The 19,970-nt window shown below is 33.9% G+C and overlaps 1 protein-coding gene across 2 annotated transcripts in view; it reads left to right on the plus strand.

The window, feature by feature from the left end:
- Window positions 1–19,970, plus strand: part of Csmd3 (CUB and Sushi multiple domains 3) — a 976,611-nt gene that overhangs the window by 471,098 nt on the left and 485,543 nt on the right. For both annotated transcript variants that reach the window (XM_041637611.1, XM_041637612.1), the window contains one exon: window positions 15,572–15,675. In XM_041637611.1, coding sequence (XP_041493545.1) covers window positions 15,572–15,675 — 104 coding nt within the window. The remainder of the gene's footprint in view (window positions 1–15,571; window positions 15,676–19,970) is intronic.

The raw sequence follows: 19,970 nt of genomic DNA on the forward strand, positions 1-19,970 counted from the left end.
AGAGTCTCTTCCAAATCAGAGGTGCAAACTGATATTTTATACTTCTGCATTCCATAACCATCAGCTAAGCATTATCCCATTTAAGTTCCCACGTATTGTCCATGTGTACCTACAGCAGTCCCCAGAAGTCAGATCAGTGAAGTCATTTAGAAGCAAGTGCATTGGAGATAGAGAACTATTAAAATAATGTTCAAGAAACATCTAAGGGACTTTGGATAGATCATTTGTAGAATCTGCTGCCATATTAGTACTTGCCAAATAGAAAGGGGACCATTTAGGTCACATTGAGGCAAGATTAAATATTTCACTAAAAGCAAAAACATATGAGCAGCCATACAAGGTTATAGTACTTAAATAGCAATGATGGTGTGTTGATTTTGATGTTTCTAGATAGAAATTAGAAAACAAAGAATATTTTTGGGAAAATAAACATAGATAAAAAGGATATATCTGGATCACTTTGATCTTGACACTTAGAAGAACAAGGAAAATGCTGACATTTTGTTTTCTATTTCCTCAGTGCATATACTAATATAGCAATTCCTTAACTATTCTCTTCTCAACTCCAGCCATAGCACCTCTCTTTTTCACTGAATGCCCAATTTGTTTTAAACATTTAATTGAATTTTCCCTTGTTAGTTACAATGGATAGGAGCTTACATACAAACAAACACCAATGAACAACACTAGCCATATAAGGAGATGTTCCAGTTGTTTGTTATAAAGGTCACCTCTGGAAATAGAATTAAAGATGTTCTTCACCTCTACTGTAGAGATTAATTTAACCTGCCATTCTGCAATAACTGTGCCAATATGCAACTAGTGCCACTTATTGCTTGGTGAGTTAATACCAAGGCATATGGCATATAACTCTGGGTGAAACCACTAATGTCGTCTTTTGTTTTGTTTTTTAATCAGCTGCTGAATAAAACACATTCAAGTATAAAAAAGCCATAATAGTGGAAGTCTCTTGGTCAGTTTGAGATTGATTCCTTTTTTTCCTACAGCTGAAGTGTGTGATGTCTTCAGTAAAAGGTCTTAAATTATGGTTATGGCATGTAAGCAGGAGCAATAACACTAGGTTGACAAGGTGTGCTTCAGGTCTCACTCTTTATTGTGGAAGAGTGTTCCCACTTAGTAGCTCCCGGGGCAGAACAATCTATTTCTTTCTCATAACATTACTTTGGGCAACTGCCATTGAATGTAGTAATGTAATAGGTTATTAAAACAACAACAAATAAAAACATAAAACATGAAATTGGGAAAGAAATATGATGTGGAAGCTATGAGAGGAGATGTAAGAAAAATGGGTGAATGCCATCACATTTCATTATGAAAATAAAAACAACTACCAAGAATATAAAAATAAAGATAACCTGTGGTGAATTTGAATACTATAGCATATAATATAATAATATATGCTTGATTAAAATTTATGTATTGCCAGACTTTCATATTATAGAGTCACTGGTATGATAAAATACTTACTCTTTGAAAAATTCTCTTTCATTTGCCCAATTATTCTGTTCTGAACATTTGTCTACCTTCTCAGTATTGGCAGTACTTATCTTCACTTTACATCTCTCGAAAGGCACCATCCTTAAATATTAGCAATTCATTTGTCATTCCCTCTCATTGTTACATATATAAATGTAAACTGAGTAGATTCATTCCAGATAATTAACATTCTTGCAATATGCTAATGTTTTATTTCTCTCAGATTTCCATCGTTCTACTTTAGAATATCAACTAACTTTGAAACTAGCAAGCCAATGGCCAGGGTAAAGAAAATAATAATTTTGACTATTATATTTTTTTATGAAAGGACTGATTCCACTCCTATAGTTCAGTTTAGTCTAAAATGGCTAATGACAATACAGGTATTCTCTATAGGAAAAAATGCATAGGCCATGGCAGAGCAGTATTCCTACTGGGGTCCTCTGTGACACAATCGAGTGTCAGCAAGATCAAGGAGGTTCTAAAGCAAGCATGGATGTGTGGGACAGTGATTTAATTTGGACAGCCCTGTCAATCAAAGAGACAAAGAACTTTTTCTTAAATCTAGAAATATAATTTGACAAAGATAAGCTGAAATCTGACCTGAGACTAAATCAAGTCTTTTCCTTCTCAATTGGTTTGATTTATGAAAAGACAAGATTAGATGTGACTTAATCATCCAAAACATTCTAGTTCTTTTCTTTCTATTTCTATTACCAACTGTTGTTTTTCTTTTATTGAAAATACGTGTTTTATACAACATATTCAGATTATGGTTTTCTTTTCCTAATTCCTCTGAAATACTCCTCATCTCCCCTCCTACCCCTGTCAGCACTCTTTTTGTCTCTCCCTAGAAAACAAATTGACATGTAAAGAATTACCATAAAATAAGATAAATCTAAAACAAACCATAATAGAAGAAAATACACAAACAAACAGAACAAAAAGAGTTGATAAAAAGCACAAGAAATAGACATTCAGAGACACATGGATTTGTATATACAAGAATCCCATAAAATTACAAAATCAGAAGTCCTAATATAGTCACAAAACACATGCCAGTTAAAAAAACTCAAACAAACAAGTAAGACCCAAAGGATTGAAGCATTATGAGATAAAGAAACTCTAAAGAAGCTACTGAGTTTGCTTTGTGTTGGCCATCTACTGCTGGGCACAGAGCCAATCTTTAAGAGTAGTTTTAATCCCCATGAGATTCAGTTAGGGAAAATATATTTTTTCATTATTAAGGCAACTTACAGAAACATGGGTGAGGGATTACATGCAAAAGCATGAGTGATTTGAAGATAACTGTGAAAGCCCAGTCCAGCATGGGTGTAAGGATGCACTCACGAGAGGTGTGTCCCTGAAGATCATTGAGTAACTTGCTGACAGCTCTGCTGGAAAATCACCGCTCTCTTAGTAAGTGTTTAAACTTGGTGAAAGACCTTATGGAACTTAAATTTTTCTGAGTTTCTGAAGCCCTATAACATTCATTTGCTGTCTATATATTATGAGTCTTCCTATTCCTTATGGGTAGAAATGTTCATTTTAGATGTAATAGTGACGTCACAGTCTAATATTATAGAAGAATGCTTCCCATGACAACCAAGGCTAAGGGTTTGCTTATGAGGCAGATCACTATTGACCATACTTAGCAACTGCCAGCGTCTGGTTTTGATCCCAAATACTGTATTTATTCATGAAGTATGAATAACTATGAATAAACAACACCAATACATTGTGTTATATATATAATATGTAAACACTCTTATTGTTGCTTTTCAAAAGATACTTCTATGCATGTATATTTATTAATTTCTTCTTTTAGTGTGTGTGTGTGGGGGGGGGCTACTCCAGTTTATGCTGCTTTTACAGAGTGCCTGAATCTGGTTAAATTATAAAGAAAGAAAATATACCTTCTCTTAGGTATTGAGGATCTCTGGTCCAAGATGACTGTATCTATAGCTTCCTTGTCAAGTCAGGGTTAGTTCTCTGTCTCTAATGTGGCATGAATTTATATCTTCACCACAGAGTAGGAACATCAGTTCTTTTCATGGACAAAATGTGGAAAGCTAGTGAACTGACCACTGCTTAATGCAGCTCAAGGATCTCACTACCATTCACAAGGGTGAGGCCTTAGTGATCCATTTACACCTTACTGGTCTCACCTTTCCATTATATCAAAACCAATACATTCATTTTAAAGGGAAAATATTCAATCCATAGTATCTGACATATACATTCATCTGATGGTAATTTTTATAAATAAAATCACACAAAAAAAATTTAAAAGAGTCTCTGTATTAAAACTATTTAGTTCCAGAGTATCTCCTTTTATTCCTTTTTCTTTCAGGAATATTGTTTTTATGCAATATATCCAGATATGGTTTTGCCTCCCTCTACTGCTCCCAGTTTCTCCCCATCTCCCCTCCATCTGGATCCATCCCATTTCTGACTCTTGTTAGAAGAAAACAGGCTTCTGAGGGATAATAGTTCAACAAAATAAGAGAAAATAAACAATAAAATAGGACAAAACAATCAAACAGAAGAAACTTGCCATGCTACTGGCGGTGGCCTGGAATTGCCAGACTGGTGGGGGAGGGCTGGTGGTGGTGCTGGGAATGAGACAGGAGGCTTCTTTTCAGGTGGAAGAACAGCAACCTTTATTTTTCCTCAGCTAAAGCCTTTTACACCTCTACTTCTTCTGTAAAGACCCACTGGCCAGAAAGAACACAAACATCCTTGTCAATTAGACCACAAGGAAGTTCCCCTGTCAATCAGGGGGAGTGAGGGCAGCTGGATCACAACAGAAACTCATCTCCCTAATATTCTCTCTCTCTCTCTCTCTCTCTCTCTTTCTCTCTCTCTCTCTCCCTCTCTCTTACACACACAATGTTAGATTCATTCATTCTAAAATTGCATGTTTAAAGTTATACATTGCAATTTTCTTAAAATTAGATTGATATCAGCTTAGCATCTTAAAAGTGAAGCTGTGTGAGGAATTATCCAAATAGGAGTTTAATAAACTCCAAAGCAATTTCCCCTTACAATAAAAAAAGTTTATCTTGAAGACAAAATTTCACTTAGACTTAGATTTTTGGATAAATATCACAGGCTACATATCTTCAACATCTACACTGCTATTTTGTCTCTTTACTTGGCATTGACTATTGTCTTTGTTTTCCAGAACCATTGGCCTACGAACATAGCCACCTATAATGTATGATACACGAGACAAGATTGGAATGGGATAACATCTGCAGAAATAATATTGATCACTATTCTTGTTTTAAATTGTGATTGCTTTCATATATTCCAGTTAGATGCTCAGTCCATGATGACCTCAAATTTTTAACAGCTAGAATGGAAGATTCCATGTGATTTTTATTTTATTAAAGATGATATATTAAATTCAAAATAGTATGTGAAAAATACAACATTTTTATTCCTGGAAAAAAAAAATCTCGATCTACATACAGCCTGCTTTAAAAACGATGATTTCCTATCCGCAAGAATTTTTTACCTGGTATTTTAAATAAAATACAATAAAAACAATAAAAAACAATAAAAAACAATAAAAAACAATAAAAGAACACAGTAGTACACAATAACAGTTGGAAGAAAACACCGTAAGTGAAATAAAAGCAGAATCTAACACATATTTATTTAATTAAAGATGCAGGTCCAAAAAAGAGTAGATAGACAGGTCTATAGGTAGATGATAGATAGATAGATAGATAGATAGATAGATAGATGATATATAGATAGACAGATAGACAGATAGACAGACAGACAGATGACAGATATTTGACATTAGATACTAGATGTGAAGAGACCTAAGATTCTTCCTGTGACTGTTGTTGTCTAGTGTGAAAACTTTACTGGATCCAGATTTCATGCTGGTTTCCCCTTGCAAAGAAACAGTAAAGCAAGGTTTTTTCTAATATTTTCGTGCTTTTGTAACACCTATGCTGTATGGCCTTCTCACTGACATCAGTAGTTCTTTTACTACGTAACATTTTATGTATCAAACCCGTTGAAATCGCAAGTCATTGTATTTCTAAGGAATATTTTAAAATTTGTTTCAGGAGAAATATCTTGATTATTCATCCAAATCCGTGAGAAGATTCTCATAATTATAATATTTGTAAAATATCCAGACAATGTAGTCATAAAACATGTTTTTTTTTACTATTTGAAAATGATGTAGGTCTAGATTGAAAGATTATAAATTAGTTGCTAAGTTAGCAACTTTAAGCTAAAATGAGATAAGCCACAGAGAGTAAAACGAAATGAATATTAGCTTCTATGTTCTTTTGAATTGCATAAAATCATTGACATATTTGTTGTTTTGGTGTTCAAATTAGAATTACAACAGAAAATAAATAACTTATGCCCCAATATCTATGGGGCATTGCTTAAACTATTTCCCCATATGAAAACCCACAGCTGTTCAAGCCACATATATGAAATTGTAAAATTCTATATATGGTACATCTGTGTAGCTCCACAGACTTTAAAGTGTAACTGGAGTATACATATTTTCTCTTATATTATTGGAATTAATTAAGAGAGTATAGGTAGTACAGATTCAGGTGTTTCATAGTTGAACTTCAAATGTGGAAGAAGAGAAAAATGTAAAGCTCAACAATAATCAATGAAAAAGAAAAAAAGCAAATATGGAAGTCTTAAATAATGGAGGGCTAAATATATATTAATTTTTGATTCTGTAAGTTATTAAATAATAGTTTTCAGATATTATGAATTTAAAACTAGAATGTTAATCAAAAATAAAAATCCAAGCTTATGTTGCAATGCAATTCTTTATAAAGTATATATAGTGAATAAGAACTTATTATGATGCCTTTCTATGTAAGCACAACCCATAAAACTTAATGACTAATGTCTTTGACAATTTTTTTGATTGTCACATTGTCAAATTAAATTGAAAACAAGATCATTGTAATAATAAGTCAGAAGAAACAAAAGGAAATATTTAAAATATATAAAAGTATATGCAGGCAGATAAAAAGGTAGATAGACAGACAGGCAGACAGAGATAAGATAGAAAGATGGATATGTAGATAGATAGACTGATAGATAGATAGATAGATAGATAGATAGATAGATAGATACTAAAATAAATGGGTACACCTATATCTATGAGTAGATGACATAGCATCCAGTCAGAATTATGCCATTATTAATAAGAAATAATGTTATAAAAAAGTGTCTTTTCCTATAAATTAAGTTTGTTGACTAAACATTACTTTGTTTCAAATCATTTTAAATACATATAATTTATTATATAATATTATAAACCATATCCTTCAAGGATCAGCATATTATGTACAGAAAATATTATCAAATATTTTCTGTACATAATGACTATGGATAAATGACAGAAAAGTACCAATGCTTTTGTACTTTTCTGCTATAGATTTAATAGTTGATGAAATTTTCATTTTATATAATATTGTCCCTTCAGTGAAGCACTTGTAGTGTGTCTTGCAATCTGTCATTGTTTCATGTTTCATGTTTCAATTCTCTACAGAGGAAAACCTGTGTCCAGGTAGGAAAGGCATTGTAAAGTAAGAAGAAGTTAAAAGCTTTTATCATACCATCAACATTTTTCTCTCTCCCTAGACTCTTCTTCTCCTCTGTCAGTAAAATATGAGCCCTTATAAGAATTGAAGCTATTAACCTCATACAAAAGAAAAATGGATGAACCTATGAATTCTCTGATCTGGCATTTCTCATTATTAATAGTCTAGGCAAGCTCCTTGGGATATTTCTTATGTAACAAAATATCTAAGTAGAGCATTACAGGATATAATCTTTTGAGAGTATAAAAGATTATTCTTTTTAAAATGATTGCTTCAAACAAGGAATTTATAGATTAATAGATCTGCATCCAACATACACTAAGTCATTTATATTCTTGGTCAATATATTTCACAAAAGTGGTGTGATATCATTTGTTTTTAAAGCCAATGATTTAGAATGTATATTAATTACTTCCATGTATTTAATTTATCAATTTTAGCATGATACTGTTATGATATGGTATTAGTTTGCTATTTAAGCAATAACATTTGACAAAATAATTTTTTGAAGCAAAGATTTCTACATTGGCTTTTCCACAGCATATTTTTTTGTATGTGTGAAAATATAACAGGAGAAAAACATGGCGTTTACCCCATTTTTATTTGAAATAAAAAGCATCTTGAGAATGTCTACTCTTTCCCATTCCTATATTCCATAACACAGCGTGAGACTTTAAGGTCCCTTCCTCTGTCCTGTTGCCACTTAAACCCAGACGAAGCTTGTTTGTGAATGGACAAAAAAAGAGCAAGACCCAGAAATATTTGTCCCCAGCGCGCTGGCAAGTTTATGTCAGTTTGACCCATGCTAGTGTCATTAAAAAAAAAAAAAAAAAAAAAAAAAAAAAAAAGATTCTCATTTAAGGAATTTCTCCCACTGGATTGTCCTGTAGGTAAGTGTTGGGCCATTTCTTGACGAATAATTTACCTGGATGAGCTGGGCAGGTGGTCTGTCCTGCATGGAATCTAAAAGCAGGATGACCAGTTCATGGGGAAACAATCCAGTAAGCGTCACCACTCCATATCCTCTGTATCAGTGCCTGCAATGCCATCCTTGGATGAAAACTTCCCTTCTCCCCAGGATGTTTTTCTATATGGTATTGTCACACCTAGAAAAAAAACCCTAAGACACCTAGTTCGTTAACTTTTCCTCTTTGCTTTGCTTTGCTGTGACTGATGTTTTATTCCTGAGAAAAACCTTTCCCTTATTCTTCTTGTGGAGCAGACAGTTTTCACACGTTTCCAAAAAGAGATAACTGTCAAGTTACCCTTACAGAGCACTATGCAGTGGGCATTACATCAGCATATTAAAGTTTAGTCTTCTCCACTGGACTTAGATGACAATGTCTGAAAAATATATCCAGACACTTGTTTAGATATCAGTTTTATTTGCATACCTCAATTATATTTTTTTGTGTTCTCAATTAAATATAGATTCTAGATTAATTTAACTAGTAATCAAAGATTATTGATATTACAGTGATCTGTTTTTATTTGGAAGCACACATAACGGAGAAAAGTACTCAAAGAAAAGAAGCACTCTTAGCTGTTGAAAAGATCAAGGGAAAGCTCTTCCCAGAAATCTTACTGAAGGCTATAAAAAAAAGTTGTACTTCTCAAGGTGCATTGCAAGCACATATGAACATCTACCTGAAGAGGCCTAAGTAACCTTGCCAAACAATGACTGTCACTTACTGAAGGTCTACTGCTTACTGCCTGCCTTGTGTTCTATCTTCCAATGCCAGAGTATCATAATTCAGAAAGTATCATGTGTAAACACTGTTTTATGTCTCTAACTTTGTATAACATTCTACAGTGGAGATGGAACTTAACCTCAGGCATTTCCTGTGCCCTTCACTATATTATCCTGTCTCGCTAATGAGGATAGCTTGGTATTAGTGTTAAAGCATCATTAATTTGTTGAGTTAAACACTATCAAAGGCTAATTTGAATGCTGTACTAATTGCATAAGTACAAAATGTCCCCTAGATGGGTCAGCTGCTAGAGAAATATTGAGAATTTTCATCTGCTTTCAGACTGAGTAAAAATCTAGACTTTAGATGAAAGATAAATAGCTAATGCTAATTTAGGCACTTTATTTTTTGAAAAATAATTAGTATGTAAATACTTACAAATTATTGCATTTCAGGAATTATTAAAATACAAGACATATACCTGACATAAAAATAGATTTTATTAATGTGTGTGTGTGTTTGTGTGCCTATTTGTGAGTGTGTGTGTGTGTGCATGTATGTGTGTGTGTTTGTGCTTGTGTATGTGAGATGCTCAGAAGGGCACATTGGATCCACTGGAGTTGCAGTTGCAGGCACTCATGAGCCTTCTTTGCCTTGATCTGAATGCCGCTCCTCTGATAGAATAACATTTGTTCTTAGTCTTTGAGCTTTGTCTTCAGCCCCTAATGTATTTTATTAGATATGAAGTGTTTTAGAGGCTCAGTGCTCGAAAATTTGTAGCACTTGTCTAGCCAAATGAAAAACAGTGTGAAGTATTTAGCAAATATATTTTGACATAAGGCAAACTGCACATTTGTGGTTAAAATTTGTTGATTATTTGAATAAATAGAGATAAATTACATCCTCAAAGAAATTCCTTTAAATTAAGTCTTTATTACCTTTATTTTAAGAGTTCCTATTTCAATAATAAGGCACAGCTCTATGATAAAGCATTCTCCAGGGATATACATACCCAAAGCCTGTTGATGAAACACTGTTTTCTGCCAGGCAGTGGTGGCGCACGCCTTTAATCCCAGCACTCGGGAGGCAGAGGCAGAGGCAGGCGGATCTCTGTGAGTTCGAGACCAGCCTGGTCTACAAGAGCTAGTTCCAGGACAGGCTCCAAAACCACAGAGAAACCCTGTCTCGAAAAACCAAAAAAAAAAAAAAAAAAAAAAAAAAAAAAAAAAGAAAAAAGGAAAAAAAAAAGAAACCTTTCTTGCTTGCTTGCTTGCTTGCTTTTTTTGAGACAGTTTCTCTCTATAGCTTTGGATCCTGTTTTAGAACCCACCTTGTAGACAAGGCTGGCCTCAAATTCAAAGAGATCCACCTGCCTCTGCCTCCCAAATGCTGGGATTGCACTGCTTGACAAAGCACCTGTTTCTTGACACTACATATTTCACTATATAGCTTTTGTCTTCAATCTACATATTCTATTAACTGTAGTCCATATAGTCAGATAAAGTCAGTTCAGCACAGACAAGTTTTTTAATTTACTTTGAAAACTCAGATATCCTTTTATAACCCTGTCTTACCATATTATTCCTCCCATCATATTGACAATAATCATGTCAGTTTCAGGACCCTAATAATCTTAATACCTACCTGTGCAAAGGGACTTACACTATTGTCATGCAAGGTTAATCCACAGCTATGATATTGCATTTGGTTTGAGACCAACCATCTCTGAAGCAGAATGATGAACACAACTTCAATTGTTAAAGTGTTCAGGAATACTTGATGAGCTACACTGAAGCAATGCAATAGATACCTAGTGAAAAACCACTGCCCTTGGACACTCCATATAATGAAAAGACCTAGGTTATGATGGAGAAAATCAAAAGTTTGAAAGCATCAGTATTGAGGGTTATCTGCCAAAGATACCTACGAACATAAGTGGTATTTGAAAAAAAAATAGATTGTATATGCTACAAGTCAAAGAACTCTAACTGTGAGGCTTCCTCGACCCTTTAGTGCCCAGTTGATTACTGCATGAGTCCTAGATGGTGGACATGAATGTTCTATAGACCTCACAGCTGATCCTGATGGCACGTAACTGTCATTTGGACTGGAGAGGACTCTTCTATAATCAGAACTGCATTTGGACAGAGACATACTGAATGTCTGTCTGTTTGACAGAATTTGTTGAGATACCAATGACGCTCAGAAAATCATCACAGGAGCCGTTCCACATGCCATTCCTCTCTAAGCTTAAGTCCGGAGCAGTGGCCATCCCCAATAGTGTCACATCGTGAACCATTCTCTTTTGTCAGATGTTCTACAAATGATTTTTTTGCTAAAACATTCACAAATTACTCATTGAATGGTGCAGACAATATCATTACAGCTGGAAACTGAAAATACTGTCTTCGTGCAGACTTCGTTGGAGAGACTCCAGAGTTTGAGGGCTCTGTTATGACTTCCTGAGATCGTCAATGCATTTCCCGTAAAAATTTTAATGGAAAGTACCTTTCTGTTTATCCTGGAATGTGTTAGTAATCATTGAAAATTTAGATTTGACTAGCAAAGTAATTTGAAGCTGCTAAGATATAAACTCCAGCACTGTCAAATTCCATGTTTTTAATTCCAGTATTACTGTCAGACAGGAAACCCTTAGATTCACATTTGTCTCCACATGCTAATTTAACACTCCAGCCCATGCCTCCAGTGGCCAGGAGAAAAAAATAAACCTGAAGAGCATACTTGAATTTAAATAATTCAATGAATATGCTAATAAAGAAGGAATTAATGAACCAAGATAGAACTAAAAAATTATGCAATTATCAGATAAAAGTAAGTTAATGGAAATTACAGAAGATGGTTTAAGAGATATACAAAGCAAAAATCATACTACGTCAATTTTAATTCTAGAGGGGTGAAGGAGGAAGAAAAGATGATTAACTTTCCTAAGTTAATGAAAGTCACAAATGCATAAAAGGATACACATTCAATTTATTACAAAAGGAATGTATATGTGCCTATATACTCCATGTTGATGAGAAAGCATCAGATGACAGTGCTCTCAGGAGGAAGAAGCAGGCATGCCTCTGAGTTTGACATCAGCCTGGTCTACCTTGTGAGTTCCATGCCATCCAGGATTCAACCATTGAAGAAAACACTTGACTATACACATGTATACCAGTGTTGTGCCCAAGTTGCAACCCCCAGAGAGACCACCAGGATCCAGTCAACCAGAATCAAAGGCAAGGTTTATTCGGAGCTCTGTTCAACCAGGCTGGGATCTTGTCCAACTCATCGCAGCTCAGTAGGGAGCTGAGTCCCCTCATCATTTGGAAAAAACTGCAAGCAGGTTCATTTTGGGTAAAAGGAGTTAGTCTTACATAACAGCAGGTGTGCCTTACCTCTAACAAGCCCCCTCCCCAAAGTGGTTATGTCAAGCAGCCCCAAGTTTTGTCAAGCAGGCCCCCCTTTCTCAAAGCCCTCCCTAAAGCAGTTGACTTTTCTGCTTCCTGATAGACCACAGAGATAGGTGTTAACAGGTGGCCCGCTGCCAGGATGTTAGGAGCACTTTGTGGTGAGCTCAGAGTCCGAGTTAGACATCTTGTTTTCAATCAGCCCTAGATGTCTTGCATTTGAACCCAGTGCCCTAATTAGCTACTCAGCAAGCAAAAAGTTCTTTAAAATCTTCCATGTCCTTACAAACAGCCTATCCTGCTTTAATGATTACTCATACACAATAAAATTAAAAGATAAAATGATAACTGACACTGAAAATTTATCAAGAATCAGTGATTTATAATTTATTGTTGTCTATATTCATAACATGAAGAAAAACATCTATCTCATCAAGAATATCTTAAAGGAGGTAAACAAATACAACAGAGAAAAAGAGTTTGTAAAAATAGCCAAAGAAATAAGCAAAAATTAAAAACAGCTGTTAATATCTCATCATTGGACTTATTAAGCTAGCATTAAAAGTTATGTCACAATAGAGAAATATCTGTAGAACATTTATAAAATAAATGATAACTAAAATATGTAATTGGAAACATTTTTCAGCAAGAACAAATGAAAAATAAATGAAAATTTTTCTTGATGCTAGAATATTAAATAGTTTATCACTGATAGATCTACAAAAGGAAACCTCTGTAGATGTTTCTCAAATAACAAAGAAATTTAGGACAAAAAAAATTGTGAACCCACAATATGGACTCCAATATATTAAAGTTTGTAATGCCTAAGAAAGCTCTTTGTAGATATTAACTAATATTTATGCATTTCTTATATTAACCAAAAATACTATTTTGCAAGGTTTTACAACAACATTATGCCTTTCCCTTTAGTTCTATACATGTTGATTTTCCCGAGAAGACTGAAAAAGCACTACGAAATAGCATAATCTTATAAGGAACTGCAAAAACCTACTGGAATTCATCCCAAACTATGTTCCTAGATGTGATAAAGCAGTTCAAAGTTTACAAGGAGAAAACTGTTGTATCACAGATATTTTTGTGGCTTTTCACCTTTCTTTTGTCTGTATCTTCCCAACTATGATTTCACTCCTGCACATTAGTTTCCTGGTGTTAACCCAGGATGTGATTCTAGAAAAGGAATTGTATGTAATTATAGTCATTGTCTGTTCTAAGGTCTCGGTGGCTACTTCACTGACGGATAGTGATCTCCTTGTTTCATGTAATCTGGAATCATTGAGAGCAAAAAGGCTTCAGTGTGATTCGTAAACTTAATTGTATGAGGCTATTTGAGCCAAAGATTACAATAGAAAAACATGTAGAACACAAAAAGCTAAGAAGGCAATCCAAGAAAGAATAACTTTGAAAATCCTGAACCTTCTTGTATTTAGCAGTCTATAATAAAAATCAGACCCAGTAATGCTAAGCTTTCAACACTGACACATCTTGGCTCACTAAAAAACAATAAAAAACACAAAATGTTAACGACTTTGAATTTAAGCAGCAACAAATTAGTTAATTCCTTTTCAAAGACTTGTTGAGGTGATGTTTGTGTGTGTGTGTGTGTGTGTGTGTGTGTATTTTCATTTTTTGATTTTCTTTTGAAGTCAAGTAAATGATCATTGACGTAGTGAACACTAGAGAAGGAAGGAGGACTGCCATTGGAGTTGCTGCTTTTATTCAATACGCAGCTTCCTTTCAGGTTTGATTCTATACTATCGTTCCAGGTTTTCTGCATGATATAACCTAAACACTCACGCTGCCCTCAATAAACAGAAGGAATTATATTTCCTACCAAAACATCATACCTGAAGTCTTAGGGCTGAACATTCTTCCAAATATTTCCTTCGTGGTTTCTTGAAAAGTCATTTTCCAAAATAGTGAAGTTTGTAGAAGATACCAAAACAGTTCCCTGCTTCAAACCTTGCAAAACTCCTTGAAAGAGATTTTATCACACTTTACAACGCAACTGATAAATATAGACCTAATCTTCACTAATAAACAAGTGCTAACAGTTTGAGAGAGTAAACTGTATATCTAGAACACTTATATTAGTTATGTGTTGAGCAAGGTCTGAACAGTAAACAACCAAATGTAACTTTTGTTGCATGTCACCGTAACATATTTACCTAGCAGTACCACCTAAACAGATCCAAACAGCTCCACTAACAAGGAACCAAAATTCTAATATCTGAACCTATAGCTGACATTATCATTCAAACCACTTATTTTAGCAGTCAAAACTAAATAAAAAGTAAATAAACAAACAGTTGAATGAATGAATAAATAAATAAATACTTTTAAAAATGATTAAAAAATTGTGACAGTGTAAACTATATACTTTTTCATACATTTTCGTATGTGCTTTGAATTTGAAAAGCTAGCATTAGTAAATGTCAACACAAAACAACTTTTGAAACTAAAAAATCATAAACACCGAATGGTCTGATATAGAGCTAAAACTGCCAGAGACCGATTTTACTTTCTATACTTTTACAGTTAAAAATAACAAATCGTTGTGACTATTGCTAAAGGTATATTTTCTTTACTTTTCTCTAAAAATGTTAGAGAGCTCTAACAATTGTTTCCCGATACAGTGGTATTAATATCCCATTATACATCACTATTGGCTGAAGGCACGGTTATATTTAGGACCTCAATTGTGCAGCTCTTAATGCATAGAATTCTTTGACTTTCAGTGGTGTGTTGCATAATTTCAATGTAACTGTATTTTTGTTTTAAAATGAGGATAAAATGAGTGTACAAAAATGTTTTTGTAAAAACCAATTCCAAATTGTCTGCTATATTCAAAATCAAATGTCTCCAGTTTTAAGAGCACATTTTACTACGTTTGAGAGATTCCGGTAGTTAAGTAAACATAAAAATAAACCCGTAACTTTAAATATGTTCATTGGCATTCAAATTTGGCACTATCATTTTTAGGCTTTACTAGTTAAGAAAATAGCATACTTTTTTCCAGTCCAGTTTATAAAAAATGCGTGGAGGTGCCTGGAAAACCTCTCTCTCCCACATGAACCTTTTATAAAGCCTTCCCAAAGTGGATTTGCATTAATTATGCTTACATCCAAGAGAGTGTTCTAGGAACAGAAATCATGCCATTTCATTGAAAATTTAATACAGGAGTTAAAAGACAGGAATGAAAAATGGAGTGGTGATGTCGTAATATCTACTTCCACGGTGTGACGTTCATAGATAATGTCATATTAAAGTCTTCTTCCATTGCTTACCATTGGTTTCTATTATATAGTTCAATATATTTAGAGTGTTTGTTTTTATTTGTTCATAGGTTATCCAAATAAATTTTGAGGAATTTGATCTGGAGATTGGCTATGACACCTTGACTATTGGTGATGGGGGTGAAGTTGGAGACCCAAGGACTGTGCTTCAGGTGTAAGTAGTCAGTGTTTAACGTTTGTTACAGTGAATCATTATTTGCAAACTTTTACTGTCAGTGTGTTTTTCAATACTCATGCTACCCTATACCACAAACCTTTGGAATATACCAGTATCTTTGGAATGATACACAAGACACTGGAAGCATTATTTTTCTTTGTTCCCCTTTTATTAAAAATTTATTGTTTGCTCATACAATATATTGATCACAATTTCCCCTCCCTTTAGTCCTCCCAGTTCATATCCCTTACCCAGGATACATTTCCTTTCTGCCTTTCATTAGAAATTAACATGCTTCTGGAGACAGCAAATAAATATGACCAAATTAAATGTAAGATAAATAAAAAAAAAAAAAACCTAACATATTGAACCTGGACAAAACAACCCCCAAAAATAAAGGAAAAAGAGTCCCAAGAGCAGGCACATGAATTAGAAACCTGCTACTTCACAAACACTCAGGAATTCCATGAAAAATACTAGGCTGAAAACTATTGATGTGGAATTCTTTGTCTCTGTGCTTACTGCTTAAGTCTCTGTAATAGTTGATTCCAAAGGCTTGAATTCCTGGTACCATTTTGAACTTCAAAGGGGGAGATGATGTCAGGAATGTGAGAAAAAGACATTATTAGGTGGAGTGAAGATCCTATTTTCCTCTCTTTTGGACGCCATGCCTGGGGGTATTGTTAAATATCTTGCACTCAGTGAATGTGATCAAGAAGTAGAGTAGATAAGGGGTAACCATGATATCAGAGTCATCAAGTGATATCAAGTAGAGACTCACAACTAATTCTAAATAAATTGAGGATAAGGACAGCTAGATGGTGTAAGATTGTATAGAGAAAAATAGAACTATGGGATGTGCTCTTATATTCCCAGTGAGTAATCATCTGAAAAAGTTATACCACTAAACCATAGATTTTCATTCAACACTACTCATAGAAGGGTGAAATAAATGTTTATAAGTTTTTGTTTTCTCAATGCTGTTTCTATTTTCCCTGGTTTGTTCAGTGCATGGGCTTCACCTGCGTTTTCCTTATCCTGAAAAATAACTTAAATATTTAAAATATTTATATAAAAATATTTTGTCCTGCCTTCCTCTGTCTACCATCAGAAAAAAATTCTTCTTAAAAACAAATTATATATCTGATAAATAAAATTTCTTTTCTCTATTAAAATGGACAGAAAAATAATTTTGTCAGTGATCACAACCAAGACATTTAACAGAAACTGGATAGTTGGCTGACAGAATTTACATTTAAAAGACTGTTTCAACACCAAATCCCTTTGATTGAATAACTTACTGATTTCTTTTAATCTTTAGTTAAAAATCTTTACATAATTTTCACTCCCCCCTCCATGCCAGTATCTTTTTTCTTATATACTGCTTCCTCTCAAATCCCTGCCCTTTTTTTTCCTTAATTTTTTACATATATGTATAAATGTATGAAAATTTAAAGACAACCTACTGATTCTGTTGAATGATGCTGTGTGAGTTTGATTTCAGGGCAGCGCATTCAGAATTAGATACATAATTAAGGGAGTTACCTCTTGGGAGTCTTCATCTTACACTCTCAGAATTCCTTAATTGCCTGTAGTTCTTTGTCTAGGGATGGGGGCCCATGAGATTTACCCCTTCCATGATAACATGTCTATTAGTATTGTTATTGGTTAGATGGAGTTTAGACAGCCATACTGTTAGGGTAACATGGATGCAAGTTTCCTACTAATTCTAGGAGACACCAATTCACAGCAGACTTCCTGGTCATCTGTTTGCCTCTTAAAATCTTCCTTCCCCCTCTTTCATGATGTTCACTGAGCCTTAGGTACAGGAGTTATGTTATAGTTATATCCACTGGGGCTGTGCACTCATGGTTGTTATTCTGGGCATTTTGTTTCACTGTAGTTTTCTGTAATGGTCTTGATCTTCTCTGATAATAAATGTCTATGATGAGGGATGAGAGCTATAGTTATCTTTGTTTATAAGAATAAGGACATAGAGTGCAGCTAGAAATTATGCTGGTTTAGAAAAGTAGTGTGTGGAGGTTTCCTATAAGATCTATGACCGCTTGAGCCACACAAAGTTTGCTAAATTTCCAATACTGGCATTTTCCAGTCTGTTGAGTGGACACTAAATCCAGGTAAACAACTCTTGACCACGACCAAAATATCAGTGCCAGCACTGTTGCACTTTTGCCATATTGGGTATTTTCCATTGTGGCTGTAGTTCTGATTTATTTTTGCCATATTGGGTATTTTCCATTGTGGCTGTAGTTCTGATTTATTTCTTTGGAAACATGTATACTTCCTACTTTCTTGTACCATGGATGATAGTTCTTGGATAGGAAGCTTTCAAGACATATCCAGGTCCAGTGCTCCAATTCTTGTTACAGTGTCTTTAGTGTTAGCGACAAAAATTCAACCTCTGTGATGCAAACAGGGGGAAATAACATATTCAATATTATTTTGAGTCTTTTAAAATCCCCTGATCAATAATTTGAAAGAGGCAATCTTCATTCCTAATACCGGGATTTTGCTAAATCATCTGCAGCTATTGATGGAACAGTGTCGATTAAAAAAGCTTACTTCGTATAAACATATATGTGCATATATATATATATATATATATATATATATACACAAAAAAATACTGGTATATTCACAAATTGACAGTCATAATTCAATATATAAGTGCACATACAAACAAATCCACAAATCCACATACAAATATCATGCACATATGAATATATTTGAACATTCTCTTACACAAGTGTATATGGCATATAAGTACATATACATAAACTCCTATTGATACATGTGCATATACACATGCACACTCACATATCAAGGTAAAATCACATTAAAAACATACACAGAAAAGCACATAATCATTGCACATACACGCACACACACACACATATGTATATGAACACCTAACCTTACAGACTTCCAAGTCCATTAACATGTATACAAGTGCAAATACACAAGTGCCTACACACATGCAAATATACACACCCAGTTTTGAGAATTCATAAATTGACCAAGTTCTAATCATCACAACATCAAAAAGAAAAAGAAAGAAAAAGAAGAAGAAGGAAGAGGAGGAGGAACAGAGAGAGAGAGAGTGAGGAAGGGAGGAAAGGAAGAAGAAAGAAGAAAGGAAGGAAGGAAAGAAAGAAAGGAAGAAAGAAAGCTCTCTGCAGAAATTACTTTTTGTAGAAAAGTCTTCATTAATATGATGTCATTCAAGTCCCTTCTAGCATGATAAATATATGCTTTCAGTTCTCTGAATATTTTAGCTTAAACTATAAAAATAAGTCCTATGCAATTTTGATTTTAACCATAAATATTAACTTTATAAAATAACCGCTCACTAGAGCTTCATTCTCTTTAATTTTTATGTCCATCTACTGTAAAACAACTGTTGAGTTCAATGGAAAACAATAATTTCATTCAAGTTCATTCTTGCTTGTTTATGTGTTTATTTATTACACACAAATAATGTGTTAAAATGTTTTAGTTGCCACTTTCATTTTTATTTTTATTCAAAAATACTTGTTTTCTTACTATCGTAGAAACAAAAGACAACAACACAAAATATGGAAATAGTATTTAAATAAACTCACAAGTATAAAAACCCATAGGTAAAGAGCACAATGCATGTGTCAAAATTTTCTTCACCAAATTTAATGATGATAATTATTATACTTTGAAATAGCAAGTGAATTAGAACTTCTAATGCCCATGGACAGCAATGATTTCAAATCCACATTTATAGACTTCTTCTTGTATTAATGTGCCAATGATATATTTTTCGTTCAGGATCTTGATCCTTTCTGAAATGTAATTGTCAAATGCTGTTCCCAGAATTTTAAAAAATATTTTACCAGCAGCAACTATCTCTAGTGAATTGTAGGTACTTCACAGTGAACAGATACCTTACTTTTCATAGAATTGTAAGATAAAATATTGAATGCATTTTCATAAAAAAGCAATAGTTCCATGTTTACATGACACAAAGAAAATTGCTAGGGTGTATAAAGGCTGTCGTTCCCTAATGGATATAACCGAAATTCTTTGAGTGAATATAAAGATCAGGCATTGAGCCTAATAGATATTTGATATATCTTGCCTTTATTTCAGTTTCTATTTCAGAACATAATGAAGATTTCTGAGTGCATTTATGTAGAGCTTTTATGCTTTTATTCTGCATAAAGAGAATAACCAGGAAGTTTAAAGCACAGCATGGACGCACACTGAGGTCACTCTGCTTATAAATAAATGTAGATTGAAGT

The sequence above is a fragment of the Microtus oregoni genome, unplaced genomic scaffold, assembly GCF_018167655.1.
Source record: "Microtus oregoni isolate MIOR12 unplaced genomic scaffold, Mior012 000053F_ref0000044, whole genome shotgun sequence".
Classification (NCBI taxonomy): domain Eukaryota; kingdom Metazoa; phylum Chordata; class Mammalia; order Rodentia; family Cricetidae; genus Microtus; species Microtus oregoni.